The 24,136-nt window shown below is 35.1% G+C and overlaps 1 protein-coding gene and 1 long non-coding RNA gene across 3 annotated transcripts in view; one reads left to right on the top strand and one right to left on the bottom strand.

Moving 5' to 3' along the window:
- Positions 1–59: 59 nt before the first annotated feature.
- Positions 60–1,761, top strand: LOC309481401. The gene is made up of 3 exons (XR_014200001.1): positions 60–134; positions 304–545; positions 1,628–1,761. It is a non-coding gene; the product is annotated as an uncharacterized lncRNA (long non-coding RNA).
- The window catches only part of acap3a (ArfGAP with coiled-coil, ankyrin repeat and PH domains 3a), a 68,053-nt gene continuing 44,766 nt past the window's right edge, over positions 850–24,136 (bottom strand). Inside the window, exons 10-26 of one of the 2 annotated variants that reach the window (XM_082146182.1) lie at positions 24,026–24,037; positions 17,218–17,330; positions 15,690–15,741; positions 15,186–15,286; positions 14,988–15,099; positions 14,191–14,399; positions 11,975–12,044; positions 11,766–11,860; positions 11,461–11,678; positions 11,100–11,201; positions 10,085–10,186; positions 9,781–10,001; positions 9,522–9,631; positions 8,143–8,253; positions 6,931–6,992; positions 1,647–1,749; positions 850–1,537 (exon numbers count right to left, since the gene is read on the bottom strand). In XM_082146182.1, the coding sequence (XP_082002308.1) occupies positions 1,531–1,537; positions 1,647–1,749; positions 6,931–6,992; positions 8,143–8,253; positions 9,522–9,631; positions 9,781–10,001; positions 10,085–10,186; positions 11,100–11,201; positions 11,461–11,678; positions 11,766–11,860; positions 11,975–12,044; positions 14,191–14,399; positions 14,988–15,099; positions 15,186–15,286; positions 15,690–15,741; positions 17,218–17,330; positions 24,026–24,037 (1,800 nt within the window). In that variant the 3' untranslated portion in view covers positions 850–1,530. The remainder of the gene's footprint in view (positions 1,538–1,646; positions 1,750–6,930; positions 6,993–8,142; positions 8,254–9,521; positions 9,632–9,780; positions 10,002–10,084; positions 10,187–11,099; positions 11,202–11,460; positions 11,679–11,765; positions 11,861–11,974; positions 12,045–14,190; positions 14,400–14,987; positions 15,100–15,185; positions 15,287–15,689; positions 15,742–17,217; positions 17,331–24,025; positions 24,038–24,136) is intronic. The other variant, XM_082146183.1, reaches the window with a different exon arrangement.

The following is a 24,136-nucleotide window of genomic DNA, read 5'->3' as shown; positions in this document are numbered from 1 at the left end:
AAAATGACATAATAAAAGTTCTGAAAAGCATTCGGTTGCTTTTCAAAATAAATGTCTGACGTAAACTGACACAAAACTGAGCGGGTTGCACACGCATGATAAAGAAATGCGTTTTAGGAGTATCGATGGGAATTGTAAGGATTTTAACGACGGGATTTATTTTATTGAATTGTTTTTACAAATAATGAATTAATTATTAGTGATTTATCTAGTATTATTAGTTATTGTCACATTATTTATACAAAATGTGTATCTTTAACTACACGTTGTCATATGAACACATATAAGCAGTCATTGATATAGGTTTAAAGAACCGACTCGTAAGAGTCATTTGTCCACAATCGCAAGACTACACAATCGACCGCTCCAGACCTTTATATACTGTCTATGCTCCAGACACGTCGGTGCGCCCGCCATCTTGGAACGGTCAGCGTGTCGTCACTCAAATTAAGAATAACGATTCTTGATGCCTCAACATTGCGCAGCTTCTCGTTGTTAAACCGCAGATATTAATATTCCCAAAGAAATGGGATGACCTTTCACATGTGAGAATGCATTGATTTGTGTTTTATATGTATTGACTCAATATTACAGTTTTTTTTTTAAATATGGTCCTTTTGAATTCACTATTTTGAATTCACTATAAAGAACCGGTTCACAAGAGTCAATCGTTTGCGAATCGCACTGAATGTTTTAGATTCACTAAAGAACTGGCTTCACTAAAGAACTGAAATAATTGTAATAATTTTTTTTTTTTTTTTTTTTTTGAGTGGAAAAATATACTGCGGCCAAAACATATACCTAATGTATCACCCAGATTAATATACAGCAAAATTAATATACAGCAAATCACAATTTTTAAGATATTTATTTACCACTTTTTGCATTTTTACAAAATACCATCACTTTATATTATCAATTTGCATCTAAAAAGACAATATACAATATCTGCATTTGAATTTGCAATGATTTATAGTGGCTGTACAGATAAAATATATAGACTACACCAGCATAGTCAATACAAAACAGTACATTCATCACTACAGCAACAGACAAAATCACTGCAGATTCTCCAAAAAACAACTTCCTTATTATTTCAACTGCTTTCAAAAAGAGGAAAAAGAAAAATCAGTGCTGGATATGTTTTATAATAGAGGGTAATAGTGATGCTTGTAAGAGTACTGAGATGAAATGTAAAATGGGAAAGCATTCATGCATGATCTTTTGATTATATGTTTTAACAGACGGGTAACCATAAATTGTAGATGTTTGGATGTCTGTTACTGTCTATGGCTAAAAAAAAAGGAGAATGCAAATGAAGAAAACAAACACAAAACATTGGGGGTTAAGTCCAGCTGACCCCCATAAAGCTACAAAAAATATAATTAAAATCATTAAAAACATTCAACACGACCACAATTTTTGTTTCAAGTCCTTCACGCTCATCTCCATCACACTTATTATATCAGCTAATCAAAGTGTCTTCTGCTCCAGCTTGTTTGGTGTCCAAAGTTTGACAGGGTTGATCGTTCATACTCTAGAAGAGATTAAGAAGAAATATATTTAAGCTTAATGTGTGTGTGTGTGTGTTTGTGTTTATAAAGCAATATTTGCATTTATCTAACAGATTATTCAACGGATTTCACCTGAAGGAGTGACGGAAGTGAACGCTCCTCCGCTTCAGCTTCTCAGGATTGTGGGATGCCATATGGGAAAACTCCCGGAAAATATCCAGGTAGGTGGTGTCACCTAAAACGGGAGCAAACACAGTTAATTTTGACTATACAAAACTCCTAAAATGCAGCTGTAATGTGAACGGAATGAAAGTCACGGAAAACAAAAAAGAAAATTGTGACTTTTTAAATCTCACAATTGCGAGTTTGGACTTTATAACTTGCAATTACGAGTTGATATCTCACAATTCGGTTAAAAAAAGTCTGATTTGCAAGTAAGAGCAGCACGATAAAGTGATAATCATGATTTTTTACATTTAATTTACTAGAGGTTCTGACAAAATATTAATTGCTGCAGTCTTTTTGAAAATGTTTAATTAATTAGAATGTTTTTATTATTATTATTGGTTTGAATGAATGATTCAATGACTCACTCATGAAGACACTTGTTTCATTACTGGACGAATCAGCGTTTTTGAACAAATCTCTTGAATGAATGATTCAATGACTCACTCATGAAGACTCCACTTGTTTCATTACTGGACGAATCAGCGTTTTTGAACAAATCTCTTGAATGAATGATTCAATGACTCACTCATGAAGACTCCACTTGTTTCATTACTGGACGAATCAGCGTTTTTGAACAAATCTCTTGAATGAATGATTCAATGACTCACTCACAAGCTGTGTCTCATTTCGAAGATTTGTTGGCCGCGCACGTCATAGAGGCGGCCTCATTTCAGTAAAGTAACCATTACGTTCCAAAGTCATTAGGGAATTACAACAATTTATGCTTCACAAGAAATAACGGCCAATTATATAATGGTTACTTTTCTGAAATAAGACAATGTGATGACGTACACGGCCGACAAATGCGACCTCCAGAGGTACAAATACTTCACTTGTTTTATTACTGGATGAATCAGCGTTTTTGAACGAATCTCTTGAATGAACGATTCAATGACAAATCATTTTTTACAGTCACTTATCGCCACCTACTGGTGTAACGATACAATCGTTATTTGAAGCGCCATGTTACTTTCAAACGGGGATTTGCTCTATTTGCTACTACCATAGACATCAGTGTTGAGTTATAAAAAAGTCAGAATTGCGAATTATAAACTCAGAATTGTGAAAAATATAGTCCCATTTGCAAGATATAAACTCGAAATTCAGACTTTTTTTCTAAGAATTGTGAGATATAAACTCGTAATTGCGTGAAAAAAGTCAGAATTGTGAGATAAAAAGTCACAATTACCTTTTATTTTTTTATTCTGCGGTGGAAACAAGCTTATAGCAATAGTTATCTTAAGTTAGAAGTTTAGTTTACTACTAGGCCTACTTTACTAATGCAAAAGCAGGCAAAGTATAAGCAAGGCGAATAAGTCTAGTACAATAAGTGTTTTCAGCACATTTTAATGCACTTTAGAATTAAGGGACAGAAACGACACTGTAAAGCCCCCCCATCAAGATGAACCTTCTCCAGATCTTTGTGCCATATAGGGTCTTTGTATCGTCTTATAACCATGACAACAACTGAAACTTTAGAGGGGACAAAAGGGTGGGTTTGAACACACTGCCAAACTGTGTGAATTTCACATGCTTGATTTACAACGAGGAGACTGTCCCTGTCTTCCCAGGACGGGTACTCATGCGTACTGACTAGTGTTTGCAGGAGAACCATTTAAAGAGATATTTCTGTTTAAAAAGAAGTTGAGTTCTGTTGAATTTTATAAACTTATAATAGAAGTCTATGGGACAACCATGTCATGGCCTGCCTGTTGTGCATTTCTGTCAACACGTTTGTTGCCTTTTCTGTTTTTACAAACCGAGGTACAAACTAAATCATTTTATGTGGTACTTAAATATTTATTAAAAAAATATTCTATTAAAACAGTTAATGCAATCAATTGAATTGGCATCTATATATATATATATATATAGACAAAAGTTTTTGTTTGCTTTGTTTGTCAACGATTCGTAATAATATGACATACACTATTGTTTAAGATTTTGGGATCATTAAGATTTTTTTAAATTAATAATTCTTTTTTTTTTTTAATGCAAGGATGCATTTAATTGATCAAAACTGACAGTAACAGACTTTTACATTGTTAAAAAAATTTGTTTTCAAATAAATGCTTTGCTTTTGAACAAAAAAAAGTATAATTTCCACACAATTATTAAGCAGCACAACCATTTTCAACATTGATAATCAAAAGTAATAAAAAAAATTCTGTGCAGAAAATGTTAATTTAAAAAATATTATGATTATTTTTACATGTAAATTATCAGGGTCTCTAAGGCCCCAAACATAAGAACAAATCTTGAGTGTTCAAAAAAATCATACAAAGATCCAAGAAGAAAAAAGTAATTTCCTCAAAACCTTACAGCAGCAAACCTGGGTTGATGAGTGAGTTGCGTTAATGCAGACAGTTGTATAATAACTCAGCAGACAGAAGAAAGAGGCAGAAGAAGAAAAGCCAAGCACAAGCAGTTAGTACTTCATTCACGTTTTCATTTATTGTCATGATTCTTTTCGGTTTAGAAGGAAATGACAGATAAAAGGGAAGAAAGAAAAAAAAGAGCAAAAAAAAGAAGTTGCAGAGGTTCTAATTTACACAAGAATCTTTAGTTATACAATATTCAGACATTTTTTTTTTTTTTTTACAAAAATCGCAGCATGACACCGACATAAAAAAAAAAAAAAAGCAGAAATATGAAAGCAAGCAGTAGAAGAAGTTATGTGCTACAGCCACCATCTAGAAATCAATCTTTTTATATGGTATTGGTGCATTATTTTATTTACTTTTAATAAAATTATGCTTTTGGTTGTTCAGTTTTTCGCTGCTTCAGGAGTCATACTGATTCGATATTCACAAAACGATAAACAGAAAGTGCTACGATTTCATTGGCCAGCGAGACGAAGACGACACACACCAACCAGTGACCTTTCACTCGGTACATTTCGGGGAACAACTTTACAGTAAATCTAGCCTGTTCACAAACTACAAATAACACATTTACAAATGAATTTTCTCCCAACAAGTGCTATGTTTTTGATTGCTTTGGGAAAAGGGGTCCTTATACACTAACATGTCTGTGGTCTTTGGTTGAGATCTTGAGTTAAAGTGATGGTAACACATCCGAGTTTTACATAATCAAAACACCATGAGAACACGTCTCAGTTAGGACTGCCGGGAATAAATATACATGACATCACACGTTAACTCGCTTACAATGTCGTCCAATAGTTAGATATGCTCATGCTTTATAGTATCCACTCCATTATAAAGCAGAAGTTTGGAAATTGAGACTGTATTATGAGATTTCATTCGCACACAGATTCATGAAGGGCAAAAAGCAGCAGGAAACCAAACAGACCAGAGCAACAGCAATCAATGCACTGAAGATTAACAAACACAAATAAAACTACTGCATTATACAATAACATGCGCTACTGCTCAAAAGTTTGGGGTCAGTAAGATTTAAGGCATTATTATGTTACAAAAGATTTCGAAATGCCGTTTTTTTAACATTATATTCAAAGAATCTTGAAAAAAGTATGTTTCCCTAAAAATATGAAGCAGCACAACTGTTTTCAACATTGATAATAATAAGGAATGTTTCTTGAGCAGCAAATCAGCATATTAGAAGGATTTCTGAAGGATCATGTGACTGGAGAAATGATGCTGAAAATTCAGCTTTGATCACAGGAATAAATTACATTTTCAAATTTATTAAAATAGAAAACAGTTATGTTAAATTGTAATAATATTTCACAATTTTACAGTTTTTTTCTGAATTTTTCATCAAATAAATATAGCCCTGTTAAGCATAAAAGATATTACGAAATCATACTAACCCCAAACTTCTGAATGGTAGTGTATTGTTAATCGGTACTCTTTTATTTTACAACCCAGTAAATAAATTGGCAATTTTGTTTTTTGGTGTCTGAACTGGAGTTTGGTTGTGAACTGTGAAATTCACAAGTATATGAAGTTACAAAAATACAATCTGTTACCACAATACAAAAACAAAAAAAAAATCATTGTATCATTGCACTATTGCTCTGGGTGATACTCGTAAAAGCATAAAAATCCCATTTGAGGCATTTTCTACCATAAAAAGCAAACAAAAACGACAGTGGAGTTAATAAAAAGTGCATAACAGTGGCATTAAAGTCGACAAAATCACGTTTTCAGTTAGTAGATTAGACACTTTATACATTTATGACATATAATAAATCACAGTTTTTGATCCCACTCACTCTCCCTCATGCGTTTGCAAGCACAAATCAGTTTTTAAGAGGCCGATCGGTTTAAACCATGTGTACAAAAATGCCTCTAAAACACTGTTAGAATAGATAGACCGCTGCCTAACATACTGTATAATACTGTAGAAGTGTAAGTGATGAGTGAAAGTGCAATAGTCTGTGGCTGCATCCGAAATCGCATACTTCCCTACTATACAGTAGGCGAAAAACAGAATGTGACAAAAGTACTCATAAGTACTCATAAAAGAGTGGGCGAAAAGTACCCGGATGACTTCCGGTGAGATTCTGAAGTGTGCATAAGATGGACACTTTACTATCCCATGAGGCCACGGGAGAGGATTTGTGAATGGCAGTGTAGCGACTGACGCTGGTAGGTCACATGATAATGACAACATGGCGAATGTAGTTAGTCTGGATTACATTGAAACTACACACGTACTACATAGAATGTAGTTTTTTAGCGGTCGTGAAATAATTACTTATTCAGAATAAGTACCTACTCAAGAGAGTATGCGATTTTGGACGCAAAGCTTTGTGTAACTGGTATTTGACCAAAACCACCACAATTATCTAACCCACAGGAGTAGCACCACTGTTTGCTAGGCCGAACTATGGTGGCCAGTCAATCACGTGACTAACTTCGAAATGTGATGTGAAGTGGTTAACAAGTTCTGTTGTGGGATATGGTTAACCAGCTGGAACCAGTTTGAGCAAGATGGTCTACTAGGTTAAATTGAAAGTTTTGTCTGATTAACCACCTAAACCAGCTTGGACCGGGTACTGGCCAACTCTGACCAGCTAGAAACCATTTAAAGCTGGTTTAGCTGGAATCTGGACAGAAAAACGCATGGCAGGTGTTGTTGGGAATGATGGGAAAAGCGCTACGCTGGGCTCTCTAGCACTCTGCTATGTTGAGACAGATAAACTCTTGTATGCATTTCTTATACTGCTGCTCTGTGGGACTGCTGCTAGAATATTGACCTGGCTGACCGAACGGACCCTCAGACTCGCGCATCTCCTCGTTCATACGTGCTAGACGTAACCTGTCCAGAGAGAAAAAGAGAGGAGAAACAAAAGAGAGGTTTGATTTGGAATCAAACTTTGTATAATTTCTTATATACACTACCATTCAAAACTTTGGGGTTGGTAAGATTTTTTTAATGTTATTGAACAAAATAATTTTATGCTCACCGAGGCTGTATTTATTTGATCAAAAAATTCGGTAAAAACTGTAAAATATTATTAGCAATGTTGAAAACAGTTGTGCTGCTTAATATTTTTGTGGAAACCGTGATTAACTTTTTCAGGATTGTTTGATAAATATATATATTTATTTGAAATAAAAATATTTTGCAACATTATAAATGTTTTTTTACAGTCACTTTTGATCAATTTAATGTTGAATAAAAGTATTAATTTCTTTCTTTCTTTTAGGGTCAAATTCTCACCATTAACTAGTTGCTTATTAGCATGCTAGGGCCCTATGATTTTCTGAGATGCGGAAAACGTGGATGGAATCGCAGAATCCAGTCATAAAAACTAATTAAATAAATGAATAATGAAAATTTAAATAAAATTATTTTTTTTGATGAATAAATAAAAATCAGGTCAGTACACTTAAATCAAATCGTGATATAGACTAGTGTTTGTGAATATTAATCCGCAAAAATTGATTGCCAGAAAAAATAAAACAGAATTTCTGAAAAAAAAAAAAAATATATATTAAAAAAATCTAAATTAGACATGCTTTTTATTAAAACAATTTTAAACCATTTTTTATGGATTCCATTTTAATGGTTTAATTAAATTTTATTATTAAATTAAAATTAAATTAAATTAAATTTAACCATTAAATTGGAGTCGAAATTTGGGAACAAATAAAATGATTTCATATAACTAGGATATTGGCTGTTTATTAGTACTTATAAAGCATAATAAATGCATTATTCTGCATGACCATATTCTACATTTACATATTAATTGTACCAATACCTAAAATTAACAACTACCTTACTAATTATTAATAAGCAGTAGCAGTTTACCGAGGCAAAAGTCTTAGTTAATAGTAAGAATTGGACCCTAATCTAAAGTGTGACCAAAAATAATCTTACTGACCCCAAACTTTTGACCAATAGTGTACTGAGTATAACGTACAGAAGCACATACTGGTACATAGGAACTTTATAAACTTACAGAGTAACTATGTCAGCGTTAGCAGCTTGAACTGCTATGCTCAGCGGGTCCTGTCCATCCTCATCACCATCGTTCTGGGTCGCTCCTCGTTTCAGGAACAAACACACTTGACTGGAAATAAAACAGCAGAAGGTCAAGTAAACACACTTGCAGAAAAGTTTAGCATCTTATCATGACAAAACCATTTTTTTTTAAGCCATGTATCATTCCATGTAAATGTCCTAATGGTAAAACCATGGTATTCTTTGAAATATTTACCATGTAAATACCACAGTGCATGAATATGGTAAATATATTCAGTACAATGGTATGTATTAAAAGTATAATGATGCTGCCATTTAAGACATCACAGAACAGGACATGAATGTAGGGTATTCAGCTACTGAGTAAAAATGATGTAACACTTGTATTGTGGTTGTTCCATTAAGTAAAATAGATTCATAGAGGGAATATTGCACTCAGGATTTTCCAAGTGATGCCATAGAAGAACCATTTTGGTTCCTCAAAGAACCTTTCAGTGGACAGTTCTTAAAATAACCCTTTTTAGTCTGAAGAACATTTGAATCATCTGAAGAACCCTATTCAACTATAAAGCAACTTTTGTGCAGTGGAAAGGTTCCATGGATGTTAAAGGTTCTTTTTGGAACCATTGATGGCGATAAAGAACCTTTATTTTTAAGGGATTTGATTCAAGCAAAATTGAAGAACGTACTTCTGTGACGTGGGCCAAAACGAAGTTCGTTTTAAGAGTTCGAAACAGCTTGCCAAAGTGAACTTTCTGGAAAAGTTTGCTACGGCTGGTAGACACCTTTGTTCTACCATTGGTCCGCGTCGATTACGTAACAAGTATGTGTGCGCGGTCGCGGAGGCTCCGCCTTATTTCACGTGGAAATCTTTTCTGGTTAATTTCTCCTGTTCAGTCTGTCGAGGTCAGAAGTCCACAAGTGAAAACATTAACACACTGGAGAGCTGCTTTATAGTAGAAAATGTTGTACTTCTGATGAAATGAGACACTGACAAACTGACAACTGCTTGATTTTAAGCAATCTATTGTATAAAGTGCTATATAAATAAACGTGACGTGCCGAATTGCAGAGCATGTGCAAACATATCCACGTTGCTATGATCAGATGCTTTTCTCAAGCTTTATACAATTTTTTTTTACATTTGTTGTGTGTATTTTGTTATTGAGAGGAAAGCGTGCAGCACATATTTACATATCTAAACGCCGCTCTCAGCAGTGTGGGTGGCGTGGGATGTTCGCTAACAGTAAATCTCTGCTCACGTTTTTTTAAACTTAATTTTATCCGTAAGCGAAGAACAAAAAAGAGCATGAGTATATCGGGGCCTTAAGACAGCAGCAAGTGAAGTGCCCTCACCCAGTATGACCCAAGTATGTGGCGTGATGCAGCGGGCCTCTCCCTCTCTGATCTCTTTGGTTGACATCTGCAGCATTTTGGAGCAGAAACTCACAGGCTATCAAGGAACCCTGGATGTAAAAAAACTGAGGATTAGGGCTTTAAAACCTCAAAATGGATCATGGTTATTTAACATGCCATTAAAGTTACCTTCACTTCTTATTTAGATCACTGTTAATATGTGTAAGCAATGCATCTGGATATTTTTGGACTGACTCACTCCAATCACAGCCTGAATAAGGGGGCTTTTCCCCTCGTCCTCCTCATTGACCGAGTTGACGTCAGCCCCATGTGCCAGAGCTTCAGCCATGATGGGCAGATTGCGCGCCTGACAAGCCTTATAGAGTAACGCCCCGGGATCCAGTTCTCTCAAATCCTCTGGATCCGACGCCTCCGGCTCAAGTTCAGCCTCATTGCTTGAGTCTTCAGAAACCTCACATTCTGAACATTACAAAAACACATTGTCAACAGTCAGTATGGAATATGAAGACTTGGTTAACACCGTCACACAGTGGTTGACTCACCCTCTTCTGTGACACTGTCCACCACAGACTCAAACACCAAGACGTCAGTGCTGCCGTCAGTACTGCCACCTAACCCACTGTCACTGCTCAGACCTGCAGGACCAACACAAGCCCACCACGGGCGCATTACAATACCGCCCAACAAGCACTGACAGCAAACGTGATGAATCTATGCGTCACAGTTATTCAACGATATAAAATTACACACAAAAATAAAGAAACAAAGCAAAAGTGTAAAAGAAAAGCACAAAGCAAAGTAAAAGAAAACAAAAGAAAAGAAAAAACAACAAAATGCAAAGCAAAACAAAATATAAAACAACAAAAGTACAACTCAAATAATAAATCAAAGCAAAATGCAAAGCAAAAACAAAATACAAAATAAAAGTAATCAAAAAACAAAAAGCAAAACAAAATAACAGAAGTATACAAAAAGTGAAGTAAATTAAAAAGCAGAAACAAAACAAAAAACAAAACTTTAAATGAGTTTAATTTTTTTTAATTAAACAAACTTAATTAAATTAATTCCAAAGTGGAATTCGTAGCAAAACAAAGCAAAATAAAACAAAAGCCAAACAAAATATAAAACAACAAAAGTACAAATAAAAAAAATTTAATCAAAGCAAAAACTAAACATAACACAAAACAACAAAAGTATACAAAAATTAAAACAAAAGTAATAAAAGTAAACAAAAACAAAGCAAAACAAAATAAAAGTAAACGAAAAACAAAACAACAAAATTATACAAAAAATTAAGCAAATTAAAACAAAGCAAAAACAAAAGTAAATCCTCAAAAGTAAACAATAAACAAAGCAAATCAACATGCAAGGCAAAACAGAAAACAGCAAAAGCAAACACAAAACAAAGAAAATCAAAACAAAGTAACAAAACAAAACAATAAAAGCATACAATAAACGAAGCAAATTAAAATGCAAGACAAAGCAAAAAACTGAACAAAGAAAAAAACTAACAAAAAGTTTAAAGTATAATTCCATTAGACAGAATATAATACTTACTGCGTGGCCCAGAACCAGTGTCAAAATAGGAGAAAAGAGTGTCCAACTCATCTGGGCAAAAGAGGGATTCCCGTCTGAACTTTCTCTCCAGGGCAGCAGTTGCTGAAAAAAAAAAGTAAAAAGTAAACTTATAATTTAACACATAAACTGACGATTCCATCGTTCACTGATGATCTCAGACGGTAATACAATAACACTGAATGATTTCCATATACATTTACCATGGTATATACGCCAAAGCACTTCACAGTTCACACAATACCATGGTATTATCAAGCACTGAATTGTCAAAAAACATGATACAACCATGGTACTTTATTAAACAGTCAATAATAATAATAATAAAAAAAGTATTGATTACCTGAGGAAAGTGTTGCAGGAGAAGCACTGCCTGGATCCTGTCTGTATTTCCGGTGTGGTTTGGGGACGGTGGTGGCGCTGTTATGTCTCCTGCATTTCCTGGTGTTCCATCGGCGCTCGGATTTCCTCCCGCCGTTAACCACAACTTCGCCATTCATCATCTTCTTCAGGAACTTCTTCTCCACATACTTCGCTTTGATCCAGGCCTCCTTTTCTTGCCTGAAAAATCGAGGCAGCAACTGAACATTCAACATTCAGCCTGACTAATAAAGAGCCACTTTTTTCCCCATGTCCCTCGTCCCTCACCTGGAGCTGCTGGGTCCCGGTTTCTTCAGGCCCTGCTCTTCACAGCTCCCCTCATAGATGTGGTTGATGATGCTGTTTCCTAGTTCACACATCAGCTGTGTTTACGACAGAACAGACAGAAGTTATTGTCAGAGCATGTTTGCTCACGTCACAGTGAAAGGTCATCCAAGAGAGATTAAGAGGAGAACAATCTGGATATTTGAGCAGACCTTCAGTAACTCCGGTTCCCATGAGTCCAGGGTGAGAGAACGGACCTTTGAACAGTGTACTCCCAAACTCCTGTGAAAAGAAGGAAAAATATTGGTTGAAAACATTTATTTTGGTGGTTTGTGTTACAACACCTATACACAAATACTGCAAATACTGTTACATTTTAATTAGAATGAACTGTTGTCTATTCTTTTCATTCCTGGATGAAATATAAAGCATACACAAAATTTCTCTCAGTTCTGTCCGCCATCTTGGATGCCGGTCACATTGCACTTTGGGATTGTCTTTGCCGAAAGATGAAAATGCATTTGCAATTATTTTTTTACTGCAAAACAACTCTGCATAAATACAATCATCACCTTCATCGTTGTTGTTATTTATGCAATTTTACTTATTCATTATTGTTTTGTGATAGAAATGGTTGAATAATAATAATGTTTTTTTTATTTTAAAAAAATTGCGTAAATAATGATGATGGTTGTTGTTTCTATTATTCATTATATTAATAAACAATTTTGCATAAATAACACTGGATAAATATGATGATGATGAACAATGATGATGATATTGATAGTTGTTGTTATTATTCCTTCTTATTATTATTATTATAACAACAATTTAGCATACATTACATTGATGATAATTATGGTTATTATTATAATTTTTATACATAAAACCACATAAATGCTGGTGATGATGATAATAATCGTTGTTGTTATTCATTATTATAATTAAACAATTTTGCATATAAATTGCATTAACAGATGATGATAATCATGGTAGTTTTTATTATTATTCATTATTATTTGTATTCCTTATTTCTCGTATTCTAATGATTATTATTGTGTCAAAACGCAGAAATAAAACAATAATTAAAAATATGTTATATTTTTATATGAAATATAAATATATTTATAAATAAATATATGTTTTGCAGATCTGTTATTGGACACAAATAATCAATATTCTATAGGTTATAAAAAAATAACATATTTGCTAGTTTCTAACTGCAAAGTTTACTTGACAGAAAGTTTCTGAGTGCCGAAGTTCTCAGAGGGCGTCAAACTCCCACCATTCACTAACAGTTCGAGCAAGATGTTTCCCACTCGAGCTGAGGAGAGCAGCACCGGGACGGCCCACACTGTCATGCAAATGTGTGTTCTGCCCACCAGATCAGCGCGTTTCCAGGCAACCAAGTTAGAACGGGTGAAGATTGTGTGATGGTTTGCCACATTGTCTGGAGCAAACGTCTGATGTGAGCTCGGTGTGAGAGGTGTGGCGTCAGGGAAAGCATGAATATTCATAAGACAGTCCAGACAGGGTTGCATGCATCAACAGCCAGTATAGCTCATGTTTTGAACCAAAAAGCAATAACATTAATATTGATTATAATAATAATAATAATAATAATAATAGCGTTATTAACATTAATATTTACAATAATTATTATTAGTAGCAATTTGTTTTGTGGTGGAAATGGTTAAAAAATGAGTTATTATTTATATTAGTAGTAGAAGTATATTAACAATTATAATAATTATCATTATTATTATTATTAGTAGTAGTAGTATTAGCAATTTGCGCAAAATTGTTTTATGATAGAAATGGTTGAGTAATAATAATGCTAATAATAATAATATATTAACATTAATATTAACAATATATTAGTAGTAGGTAGTAGTATAATATTATTAACAATAAATTGTTAATAATATTATTAATAATAATGAACAATATAATTATTATTAACAATGTTTATTTATTATATTCATAATAATAATTAGTAGTAGTATTAGCAATTTATGCGAGAGTTGGAAAATAATAATAATAATTATTCATTATTATATTCAGAATTATTATTATTATTAATAGTAGTAGTATTAGCAATTTACGCAAAATTGTTTATTGAAATGGATGAATAATAATAATAATAATAATATAATATATAATAATAATAATAATAATAATAATATTTTTCTATATTTAGCGCTGTCTGCCTACAGGAAAGAAACAGCAGTCGCTGACCTTCTCTCTTGTCCTGTCAACCCTACGGTCACTCCTCACTGGCTCGCCTCGGACTAACCAGAGAATCAAATCTGACCTAATCCAATTAGGAAACCTGACCAAGATGTTTACAGTGGCTGGTCACGGGATAAACTGAACTCAGACTTCACAGGTATAGTGATCATCCGTTATGATCAGTTTCATGGCTAACCTGTGAATGCCGGAGCACTCGATGCAGAGCAGGACGCCCAGATTGATGCTGGCCCAGCGGGGGTCGGCCTGGCCACAGTCACAGCACTGCTGGTTCCCCGGCAGACACAGGATACGCAGGAGAATGCTCTCGCCCCGTCCACTGCGCTCTCGGGCCTCATTTGCAGAGTCTATACTGCTGATGGACGGGGAGGCGGTGCGGTCCAAACGCTGGAGACACACACACACACACACACACACACGAGCTCAGAGTTACTGGGGGGGAAACGACACATATCAGCTTCAATCATTTATGTCAATCAGTTCTTTTCAACTGTCCCTTTCAACAAAACAATGATTTATTGATTTGTTTGTGTTCATTAGAAAGGTTTACAAAAGTCTTTAAATGGTATAGTACTTTAAAATAATTTACTAAAGTATATATATATATATATATATATTTTTTTTTTTTTACAAATATATTTAGATTTTTACATTACAACTGTTACCATGATTGGACAAAAGTATACACAACATTTAATAATAATAATAATAATTATTATTATTATTATTAAAACATTTCTATCAAAACAATTTTGCATAAATAAAATTATAATGTTGATGAAAATAATTGTTATTTTAATAATAATAATAATGGATATTATTATAAAAAAATATAGTACTATGTTTTTTGTTGTAGTCTAATGATTATCTATCTATTTCAAGAAATAATTTCAAAACACAAAAAAGTGATTTTGTCACTATTTTCATAACGCAAACGGATTTATGCTTCTTTATCAACATGTAGACTGTACAAACCTCAATATAATAATTGTCTGGACTCTCCCTGTACGCTGAGGCGATGCTGGCTTGGACCGCCTGGATCCAGGCCTGCCGAAGTTTCTCTGACTCGGCCTGTAACATGCAGCTCCTACAATATACATCCATAGGAAACAATTACTACTAGTAGTAATGCAAGTCTAAGCTTCGCTAAACAGGAACTGGTCGAGGACTCACTTGGTGGGAGACACGACTTCAAAACAGAACCTCCTCTCGATGTCCTCGCAAGGTTTGACAGAACACAGTCTCAAGTCCTCCACAACAACCGTCAGCGAATCCTGTAGAAAAGACCAAGTACGCTGACTTAAAGAAAAGCGCTCTAATGAACCTATTCCCCTCTGAAATGCATTAAACAGCACTGAGTCACAGTAATTTAAGCAAGCACCCTGAGTAAGCACTTCGAGAGGAATATACAGATGAAAAGCATTGATTTGTCTGGGAATGAGTTTGTTATCTTCAAAAAGACTGAGTGCTTTAGAGATATGCTGCCTGGCTGGACTAGTAATACTGTATCTAAGTGTAGCTCAGTGACCGATGAGGTGAAGATTGACCATCATTGATTCTGAGCTGAAGAATTCTGCTGATCCACAGACACGCTCCCAACTCCTACTCTATGACAGATCATCTGTCTGAACTGCTGGGACTTCTATGTCCAGTTACTGAATGCTGAATTTAACTTACCTTTAGTTTCTTCTGATAAACCAACTGGCCGTTTTGGATGGAGAACCATCGCCTGAAATAAGAGAAAACACACACACAGACAGACACACACACACTGTATTAGTTACTAATTACTTGTTTTTATACATTAAATTGCTGAGACCGAGCAAGCTAGGTTTAAAAAATACTAAATAAGGCTAAATTATTATAGCCTGGTCCTACCAGACTCTCGTACATTTCATTTGTACAGAGAGTCTGGCCACTCTCCATTGACATGCGTTAACTTCCTTGAAGACGGGTATTCTGTTGAAGTTTAAAGCTCTGGATCTGCCATAACCAATCACTAACGTTTGGTAGTGACGTAACCCTACAGCTCAAACTAGCGCACGACCTCAACGTCATCGTTCTCAGCCACTCCCTCTGTTCGCTGATTGGACCGGTACAAATTTGGCCGGAGAAAACCCACAAATATACCGCAAACCCAGACGGAGTACTGAAGGAAAATGAAAACTGAGCGGAAGTACGTAGGTGGGCGGAGCCAGGCTAAAATTATTATACTATATATAATAATATCTCAGAAGCATATCAATTATCTCCTGATTTTTAATTGGTTTAATTTATTGGATTATGATATTGCATATTTAATTGTGCATGCTCACTTACTTTTAGATAACCTTTACTCTTATGTAACTCCCTTAAAGTGAATCTTTAAAAACTATGCATCAACGGTTTATGCATCAACTACTGTATGCATCAACGGTATTTACGGTTAGGGTTACTGTTATTAAAATAATTTAATAACACTTATTTCATAAATAAACAAATAATTTAATAACGCTGTTAAACGCCATCCTTAGTAAATCTCAAAATGAATATCCATCTTTCATTCTTTATAACAATAATGTTGTGATGCCGAAATATAGCCCAAAAATAATAATCGGTATAAGGGAAGATTTTTGTGATTATCAAGTGCATAGCTAAATAATTACAATGTTTTTATTGTATATTGTTGCTTTGCTTACCTAAACCCCAACCAAAAGCAAACCATGGCTATTCAGATTCAGCAATATGGGTTTTACAATGGCTAATTAATCACAATAAATTTAATGAACTGATTAAGGGGTCGATTACGCGACAGCGGCGACGCCGTTTTTAACTTAAAACGGAAAACTTTTTATGTGTTTTGGCCGTTCATTTACACGACAGCAGGCCTGAAAATGCTAACTTTTGAAAACGGGATTCAAAGTGAAACAAAACAATATCCGTTAACTACAAAAACGTGAATTTGTGAAAACGGTGACGTCATGTGCATGCATATTGCGTGTTCAGTCTATAGGCGTGTAGTGTTTCTTTACAAAGTCACATCGCCAACTACTGGCCCGGCATGAATAATACAGCGTATATCATTTTGACAACATTGTCATGTGTTCGTGAAAATGCAAAGGAAAAACTTTTCCGTTTTTACTACAATGTTGTCGTGTAAACGTAGCACAAATTTAATTTAGTTTCCATCCAATCCTGAATATCTTCTTAACCAGGTTCGACCTACCGGTTCCATGTTTTGAAGGCGTTACTGGCCCTCTTGAACAGATAGCCCTCCATCACCAATCCGTCGGGCGCATCCACGTTGAACTCCAACTTTGGGTCGTCATATGCAAAGTCCTGAATGACAAAACAATAGTGGAGCTTTAGAGCAAGAAAGAAACATCAAGTCAAGGCCATATACCCAAAATAAAATAGTTAAAACAACCAATGCAACAAAATACATTACATTCAGTCTGTGGTACTGCTTCATTATTAAACAAGAGGTTGTAAGTAGAGCAGATGCACAAATTCACGCAAAACATTCACACTAGAAGCGTCTCATCCAGTGCTCTCAGATGTCCCACCAGAGCATTTCGACGATGACGCAAGCTGTTGCGTAAGCATCTGAGCATGTCCAACTGATGTGCTTAGCATTCATATTCACACTTACCGCTCACAATAATGGCCCCTGTTTCAGCAGCACACTCAATGCTCTCAACTCTCCGCTCAATCTGAGAGGTGAATCATCATGGGAGGTCCTTACCACAACAACCTCCTCAGTTCAGGTCATTTCTATTGATTATCTCTGAGTGGAGGAATGATATGCTGTCAGCCGAGCTAACACTTCAGCCATCACATGTGCTTAATGATAGACCAGCATAAGCTCAAGGAGACATCGAAAGCTTCAGGCGGAAGTGATTCCACTGGGAAGAGTTTAATACAAGTACAGCGCTGAATGAGAGAGTTCACGTATATATGTCTCCTTTAGAGTTTCAGAAGAGACTGATTCAAACTCTGCTCAAAGTTGCCAAGATACAGTCTGCAATCCAAAGTCTCATTATGAACTCAAACACTTCTCATCAAACTCTTCTGATATTAAATGTATACACTACTGACTCAAAGTTTGGAATAATTAAGTCTCTTATGCTCACCAAGGCTGCATTTATCTGATCAAAAATACAGTAAAATGGTAATATTGTGAAATGTTATTAAAATGTAAAACGGTTTTCTAATTAAATATATTGTAAAATGTCATTTATCCCTGTCATGAATTTCAGCATCATTACTCCAGTCTTCAGTGTCACATGATCCTTCAGAAATCATTCTAATATGCTGATTTATTGCTCAAGAAACATTTTTAATTGTATTATCAATGTTAAAAACAGTTATTATGGCTGCTTTGGAAATTGTGATACACTACCATTAAAAATGTCAGGGTAATTTTTTTTAAGAGATTCATTAATTTTACTCAGCAATGTCACATTAAAGTAATCAAAAGTGACAGTAAAGACATTTATAATGTTACAAAAGATTCATATTTCAAGTTTTTAACTGTCTATTTATCAAAAAAATCCTGAAAAAATGTATCACAATTCCCACAAAAATATTAAGCAGCAAAAACTGTTTTGAAAAATTATAATAATGAAAATATTAATAATGAGGACCAATAATAATTGATAATTGTGCAGCAAATCAGCATATTAGAATGATTTCTGAAAGATCATGTGACACTGAAGACTGGAGTAATGATGCTGAAAATTCAGCTTTGTATCAAAATGCATTATAATAGAAAACAGTTGTAATAACATTTCACAATATTACAGTTTTACTTTATTTTTGATTAAAATAAATGCAACCTTGGTGAGCAGAAGAGACTTCTTACAAAAACATATAATTATTCCAAACTTTATCCACATTCATGTTACAGCTTTATATCTCATTGTATGTCAATTGTCTCATTTGTGTCTATTTGTAGGGAATTTTAGGAGAAAAATTCGATACAAAGTTGTTACCAAAAAGAAACAACTTTTGAGCAATACAATCAAAATGTAAATAATGTTTTTATTATTTATTATTAGAGTCCATTTTACAAGAAAATACTTTTTCAGTCTTTCTACTTAAAATGTCCTGTTTAATTCACTGTTACTTGCTGTTTCTTTGTAACTATTTGTTAAAATTGACTAGCAATTCCCGAGTAAACATCGTTTCAAAGTAAATCCTACACCAAATTTCGTTCAGTGTGTGTTGTAAAATGCACTGACTCCACACTGATTAGGGAGCACAACTAGAGATAAACGGGGTCATTCATCAAGTCTTCATAACTAGATCATTTCACAAGCCAAACAAACGTCCTTGAAAAAGTTTCAGCCTTCAGCTTCCTATCAGTCTGTGGCACTGTCAAAACTTTCAAAGTGTTCTGGCCTCTCTTGAACCCTCTGAAGACCTCAAGATAAAGCGGCTTCAACACTTCAGTAGCAGGTCTGACAGAGAATGGACGTCCCGCTGAAAGAGCTCTTTGAATAGAAACAGTGCGCTCTTGCATCTTAAAACAAGATTGCGTAACATCATTCGATGTTCCTTGATCAAATACGTGAGACACTGTTGTTTAATATAATCATGTAAAGACTAAAAGTAAACAACCACCCAGAATGCACTGTATAATAACCACCAGTGTTGGGGGTAATGCATTACAAGTAACTTGAGTTATGTAATCAGATTACTTTTACTAAGTAACTAGTAAAGTAATGCATTACTTTTAAATTTACAAAAAAATATCGGAGTTACTTTTTCAAATAAGTAACGCACCCTATTTATTGACTGACAGCTCTCCTGTCCCCATGTTGAGAGAACTCAGGAGTGTGTGCAGAGGCGTTGTGTGTGAACAGGATGGTTACTGTAGTTGTAGACTAAATGTGAGCAGGCATTTACTCATCTCACTTGCACAAAAAAAGATTCAGTGTCCCTCAAAACAGAAATGCAAACTCAGAATATTACGCAAACCTGCAATAATTAAATGTTGAAAAACACAAATATGCTTTATGTATTTAATCTCACTTTATTAACCAATGTCTTTGCTGCTGACATTTGATGATCCAATTCAACCATACTAATATGCAAAAATAACTTTAGTTCACATTTGTGTTTCATTTTTTGCTGAAGTAAGAGCACAGATGAAAGGTTTAATTGGGTTGCGCCCTCTAGTGTACAGGAGTGAATTTGCATTTCCGTCAGCCTGAGTTTTTTTTTTTATGAAAAGAGAAACAAGCAAGCCAAGCCCAGATGAGAAAAACTAGTGCAAAAGTAACATAACGCATTACTTATCATAAAAAGTAACTAAGTACCACAATTAGTTACTTTTTTAGGGAGTAACGCAATATTGTAATGCATTATTTTTAAAAGTAACTTTCCCCAACACTGATAACCACTTAGCAAACTGGAGCTTGTACGTTTCCTTGAGAAAATGTGTGGCAGATCTAGTCTTTTCTTCAAACTGGTTGTGACAATACAGCTTATTTATAGTCACTCATTTTACCCAAATCCACAGCAGGGTGACTGTTCAAACATTCACATCCATTCAGTTGTGTCTCCTTACAGCTTCGCTCAAGTTCTCTTCTGAATGGTGCAGAAAACACCCTCCCTTTCACTCGCTCTCCTGCTCTGCCATATTCCCACACACTTAAAAACACTCGGATAAAATGCAGTTATGCTCCCAGTCCCATAGCTTTGGAAAGTGGAAAGATTAAGAGAAAAAGAGAATATATTTTTTTTTTATTTGTATGTTCTGATATATATATATCTTGTATATCAGAACATACAAATAAAAATAATGTGTGTATACAGTTTTGTGTATTTATATAGAATAAATCACCCATATAATATTACCAAAAATACATACATTGCGTATTATATTGTATAATATAACAGTATTTAGTATATGTTATATAATATAACACACAATCTATTTTATATACACACACACATACATATACATTTGTCTGATAGTTTTATATATATATATATAAATATATGTATGTGTGTGTATATAGATAGATAGATAGATAGATAGATAGATAGATAGATAGATAGATAGATAGATAGATAATTGGCTATATAGTTTTTTATACAAAACTATCAGACAAATGCATGCTTTATATTATATGAACATTCAAAAGAAATTTAAGATTAATAAATAAAAATCCTTTTAGTTCCCCCCCCACCCCACTATATTCCTTCTACACTTTCTATTCGGCTACAAAATGTAAACATGAAAGAGAATCGCCAACAGCATTAGTGCAGCAACTCACCAAAGTGAAGTCCAACCTTCCGAAGATCTTCATCCTTAAATGTTTTACGTATTTTAAAATCATTGGATCCTCTAGAAGCGGCTCGGCTCAGCTAAACGAGTGTGCAGCACAATCGAGTGTGCAGTCAATGCAGCGTGTGTGAGTCACGCAGCCTCTCATAGTCAGCCGTACAGCTTCAGCAGGGTCGATCATGTGTGGTTCCAGTCCACCTGCCCACTGCTAAAGCTCATTAACATACAGCTGCCGTCCCACGAGCAAGCATCCCACGCCACTAACACATCATGCTTATGATCAACTTTATTTCATTATTAGAACTAACTGCAAACAGATAATGTACATGCAATTAGCTAGAAGTGTCATAAACTATATATATATATAATATTTTCTTTCTTTCCTTTCAAACCAACGTTTAGTCCATAACCCGTCGTTCACTCGTCATCACAACATTTTACTTTGAAGGTAAAAATGCTTCTCGTTAGCATTTAAAAGAGCAATCAACCAAATATCTGTATGTTCGTCTTAAAACAAACGTCATTAAAAATCGGAATATTTCAATACCTGTCAGCTGTGCTTGAAGAATCTTCTGTGCAGCATCTCACAAAACATTGTAAGACTGCAGAAGACTATCGGCGCTATTTTAGGCACTGCCGATGACGTGTGAGCTTATAAAAGCCATCGTCTGTTTGAACTACAAAGTCTATCAAATTTTAAAGTATTCCAGCAGGATAAAAACACTGGATGAAATATTAAACCTCAAATTTAGGGCGTCTTATTTGTAGTGAAGTGCCGTCGTGAAGCCGTAAGAAGAACAGCAGTTTTACTTGCTGGGCATCAATGAAGACTTCAAGAAAAACATGCTTACTTTATCCAACAGCATAAAAAAAAAAAAGACCATCTCCATCTACAGAAACACATTATAATTCATCTGTGAAACATCAACACATCATCACATCACATACTAGGTGGCACTATCCTTTCCGAAAACTGCAACAAGCTGTAACTGACAAGCAAATATCTTTAATTCTGAAATAACACAGACTAGATTTTTGTTGATGAGTCAGCGCATGTGTCAAAATGCGTTTAGCACCATTAATAATGTGTTAATTATGCAAGAAATATGCCTTGCTGTGGGTGTTACCAACTGTATGCAGTCATAAAATTCAATGTATAAATGTTGCTTCTGCTTATTTGACATTGTAGGCCTATATCATATTAACAAAGAATTTAGGGTGGGCTCTTTTGATTTGAACAATAAGCAGCCATCTAGCAACCACATAGAACACCTTAGCAACCCCTTAGCAACCACTTAATCCAGAAAGGGACTGTGGGGCGGGGTCTTTTGACTAGACCAGTAAGCAACCACCTAGCAACCACATATCAATCACTCAAAACACTAGCAAATAGTCATAACACCTTAGTCACCACATAGCAACCACTAAGAACACCCTAGCAACCACTTAACAATAATGCAGAAAGAGACTTTAGGGTGGGCTATTTTGATTTGAACAATAAGCCGCCACATAGCAACCACATAGAACACCTTAGCAACCCCTCAAAACACCATAGTGACCACTTAATCCAGAAAGAGACATTGGTGTATTATTTCTTTTTTACCTGGACCAGTAAGCAACTCAGAACACCATAACAACCACTCAGCCACCACTAAGAATACCCTAGGAACCACTACACAATAACCCAGAAACAGACTTTATGGTGGGCTCTTTTGACTTGAACAGTAAGCAACCACCTAGCAACCACATAGAACACCTTAGCAACCCCTTAACAACCACTCAGAACACCCTAGCTACCACTACTAACACCCTAGAAACCACTAAACAATAACCCAGAAAGAGACTTTAGGGTGGGCTCTTGTGACTTGAACAGTAAGCAACCACCTAGCAACCACATAGAACCCATTAACAACCACTCAGAACACCCTAGCAACCTCTAATAACACCCTAGAAACCACTTAACAATAATCCAGAAAGATACTTTAGGGTGGGCTATTTTGACATGAAAAGTAATCAACCACCTAGCAACCACTCAGGACACCTTAGCAACAACTTATTAACCAGTCAGAACAGTCAGTTTCGCGGTAAGAGAGAGAGAGACACTTCATAAAGCATTTCAAACAAACAGTTTCGTAAGAACTACCAGAGGGTTTGTGACAGAAAAGAAGATATGAGCTTAGACAATTACTCGGAAACAGAACAGGCATCTGTGGTTTAAAAATCACAACATTGTGGAATTATGGGTAAGTTTCTCCTTAATGTGGCTCTGAGGCCATATGTTCCTCACTGATGCCGTAAGCCAAATACTGTCACCATGGTTTGTGGGTAATTGCTATGATGAAGTGCGAGTATTTCCTGAATGAACGCTGAAGATCAACCGCATCCAAAGCTATCCCAGAATGCATCTCTTAAACAATACACAAAGAAAAACATCTGCCTTTCTCATCAGCCACAAGAAGCTGAAAAAATAAATCCACAGAGGGACAAATATCCACTAAATAATTGCTGTGCTGAGTGGAGGATGATGGGACAGCCATCAGCCGTTACATAAGCCAGATACGTTTGTAGGACATATCAATCAGTCTCACTGAACTCTAATTATATCATCAGTTACACAACGCTCACAGGATTTATTCCCCTAAAAACCATCTAGATATTTTAGAGTGCTTCCATCTTGAAAGTCACATTAAAACAGAGTTGTATTAGCCATATTTAGGGTTTAGAGTAAGACACTCACCTGTAACAGTGTCTAAATCAGGATGAAGACAGTCCCAGAGCGCCAGATGGAAGAAAAACAGAATAAAAATGAAGATTAGAAATAATTCTAATATGGCAAAAATGCCTCCAA

The sequence above is a fragment of the Leuciscus leuciscus genome, assembly GCF_965113295.1.
Source record: "Leuciscus leuciscus genome assembly, chromosome: 18".
Lineage (NCBI taxonomy): Eukaryota > Metazoa > Chordata > Actinopteri > Cypriniformes > Leuciscidae > Leuciscus > Leuciscus leuciscus.
This window is presented reverse-complemented; position numbering and strand designations above follow the sequence as displayed.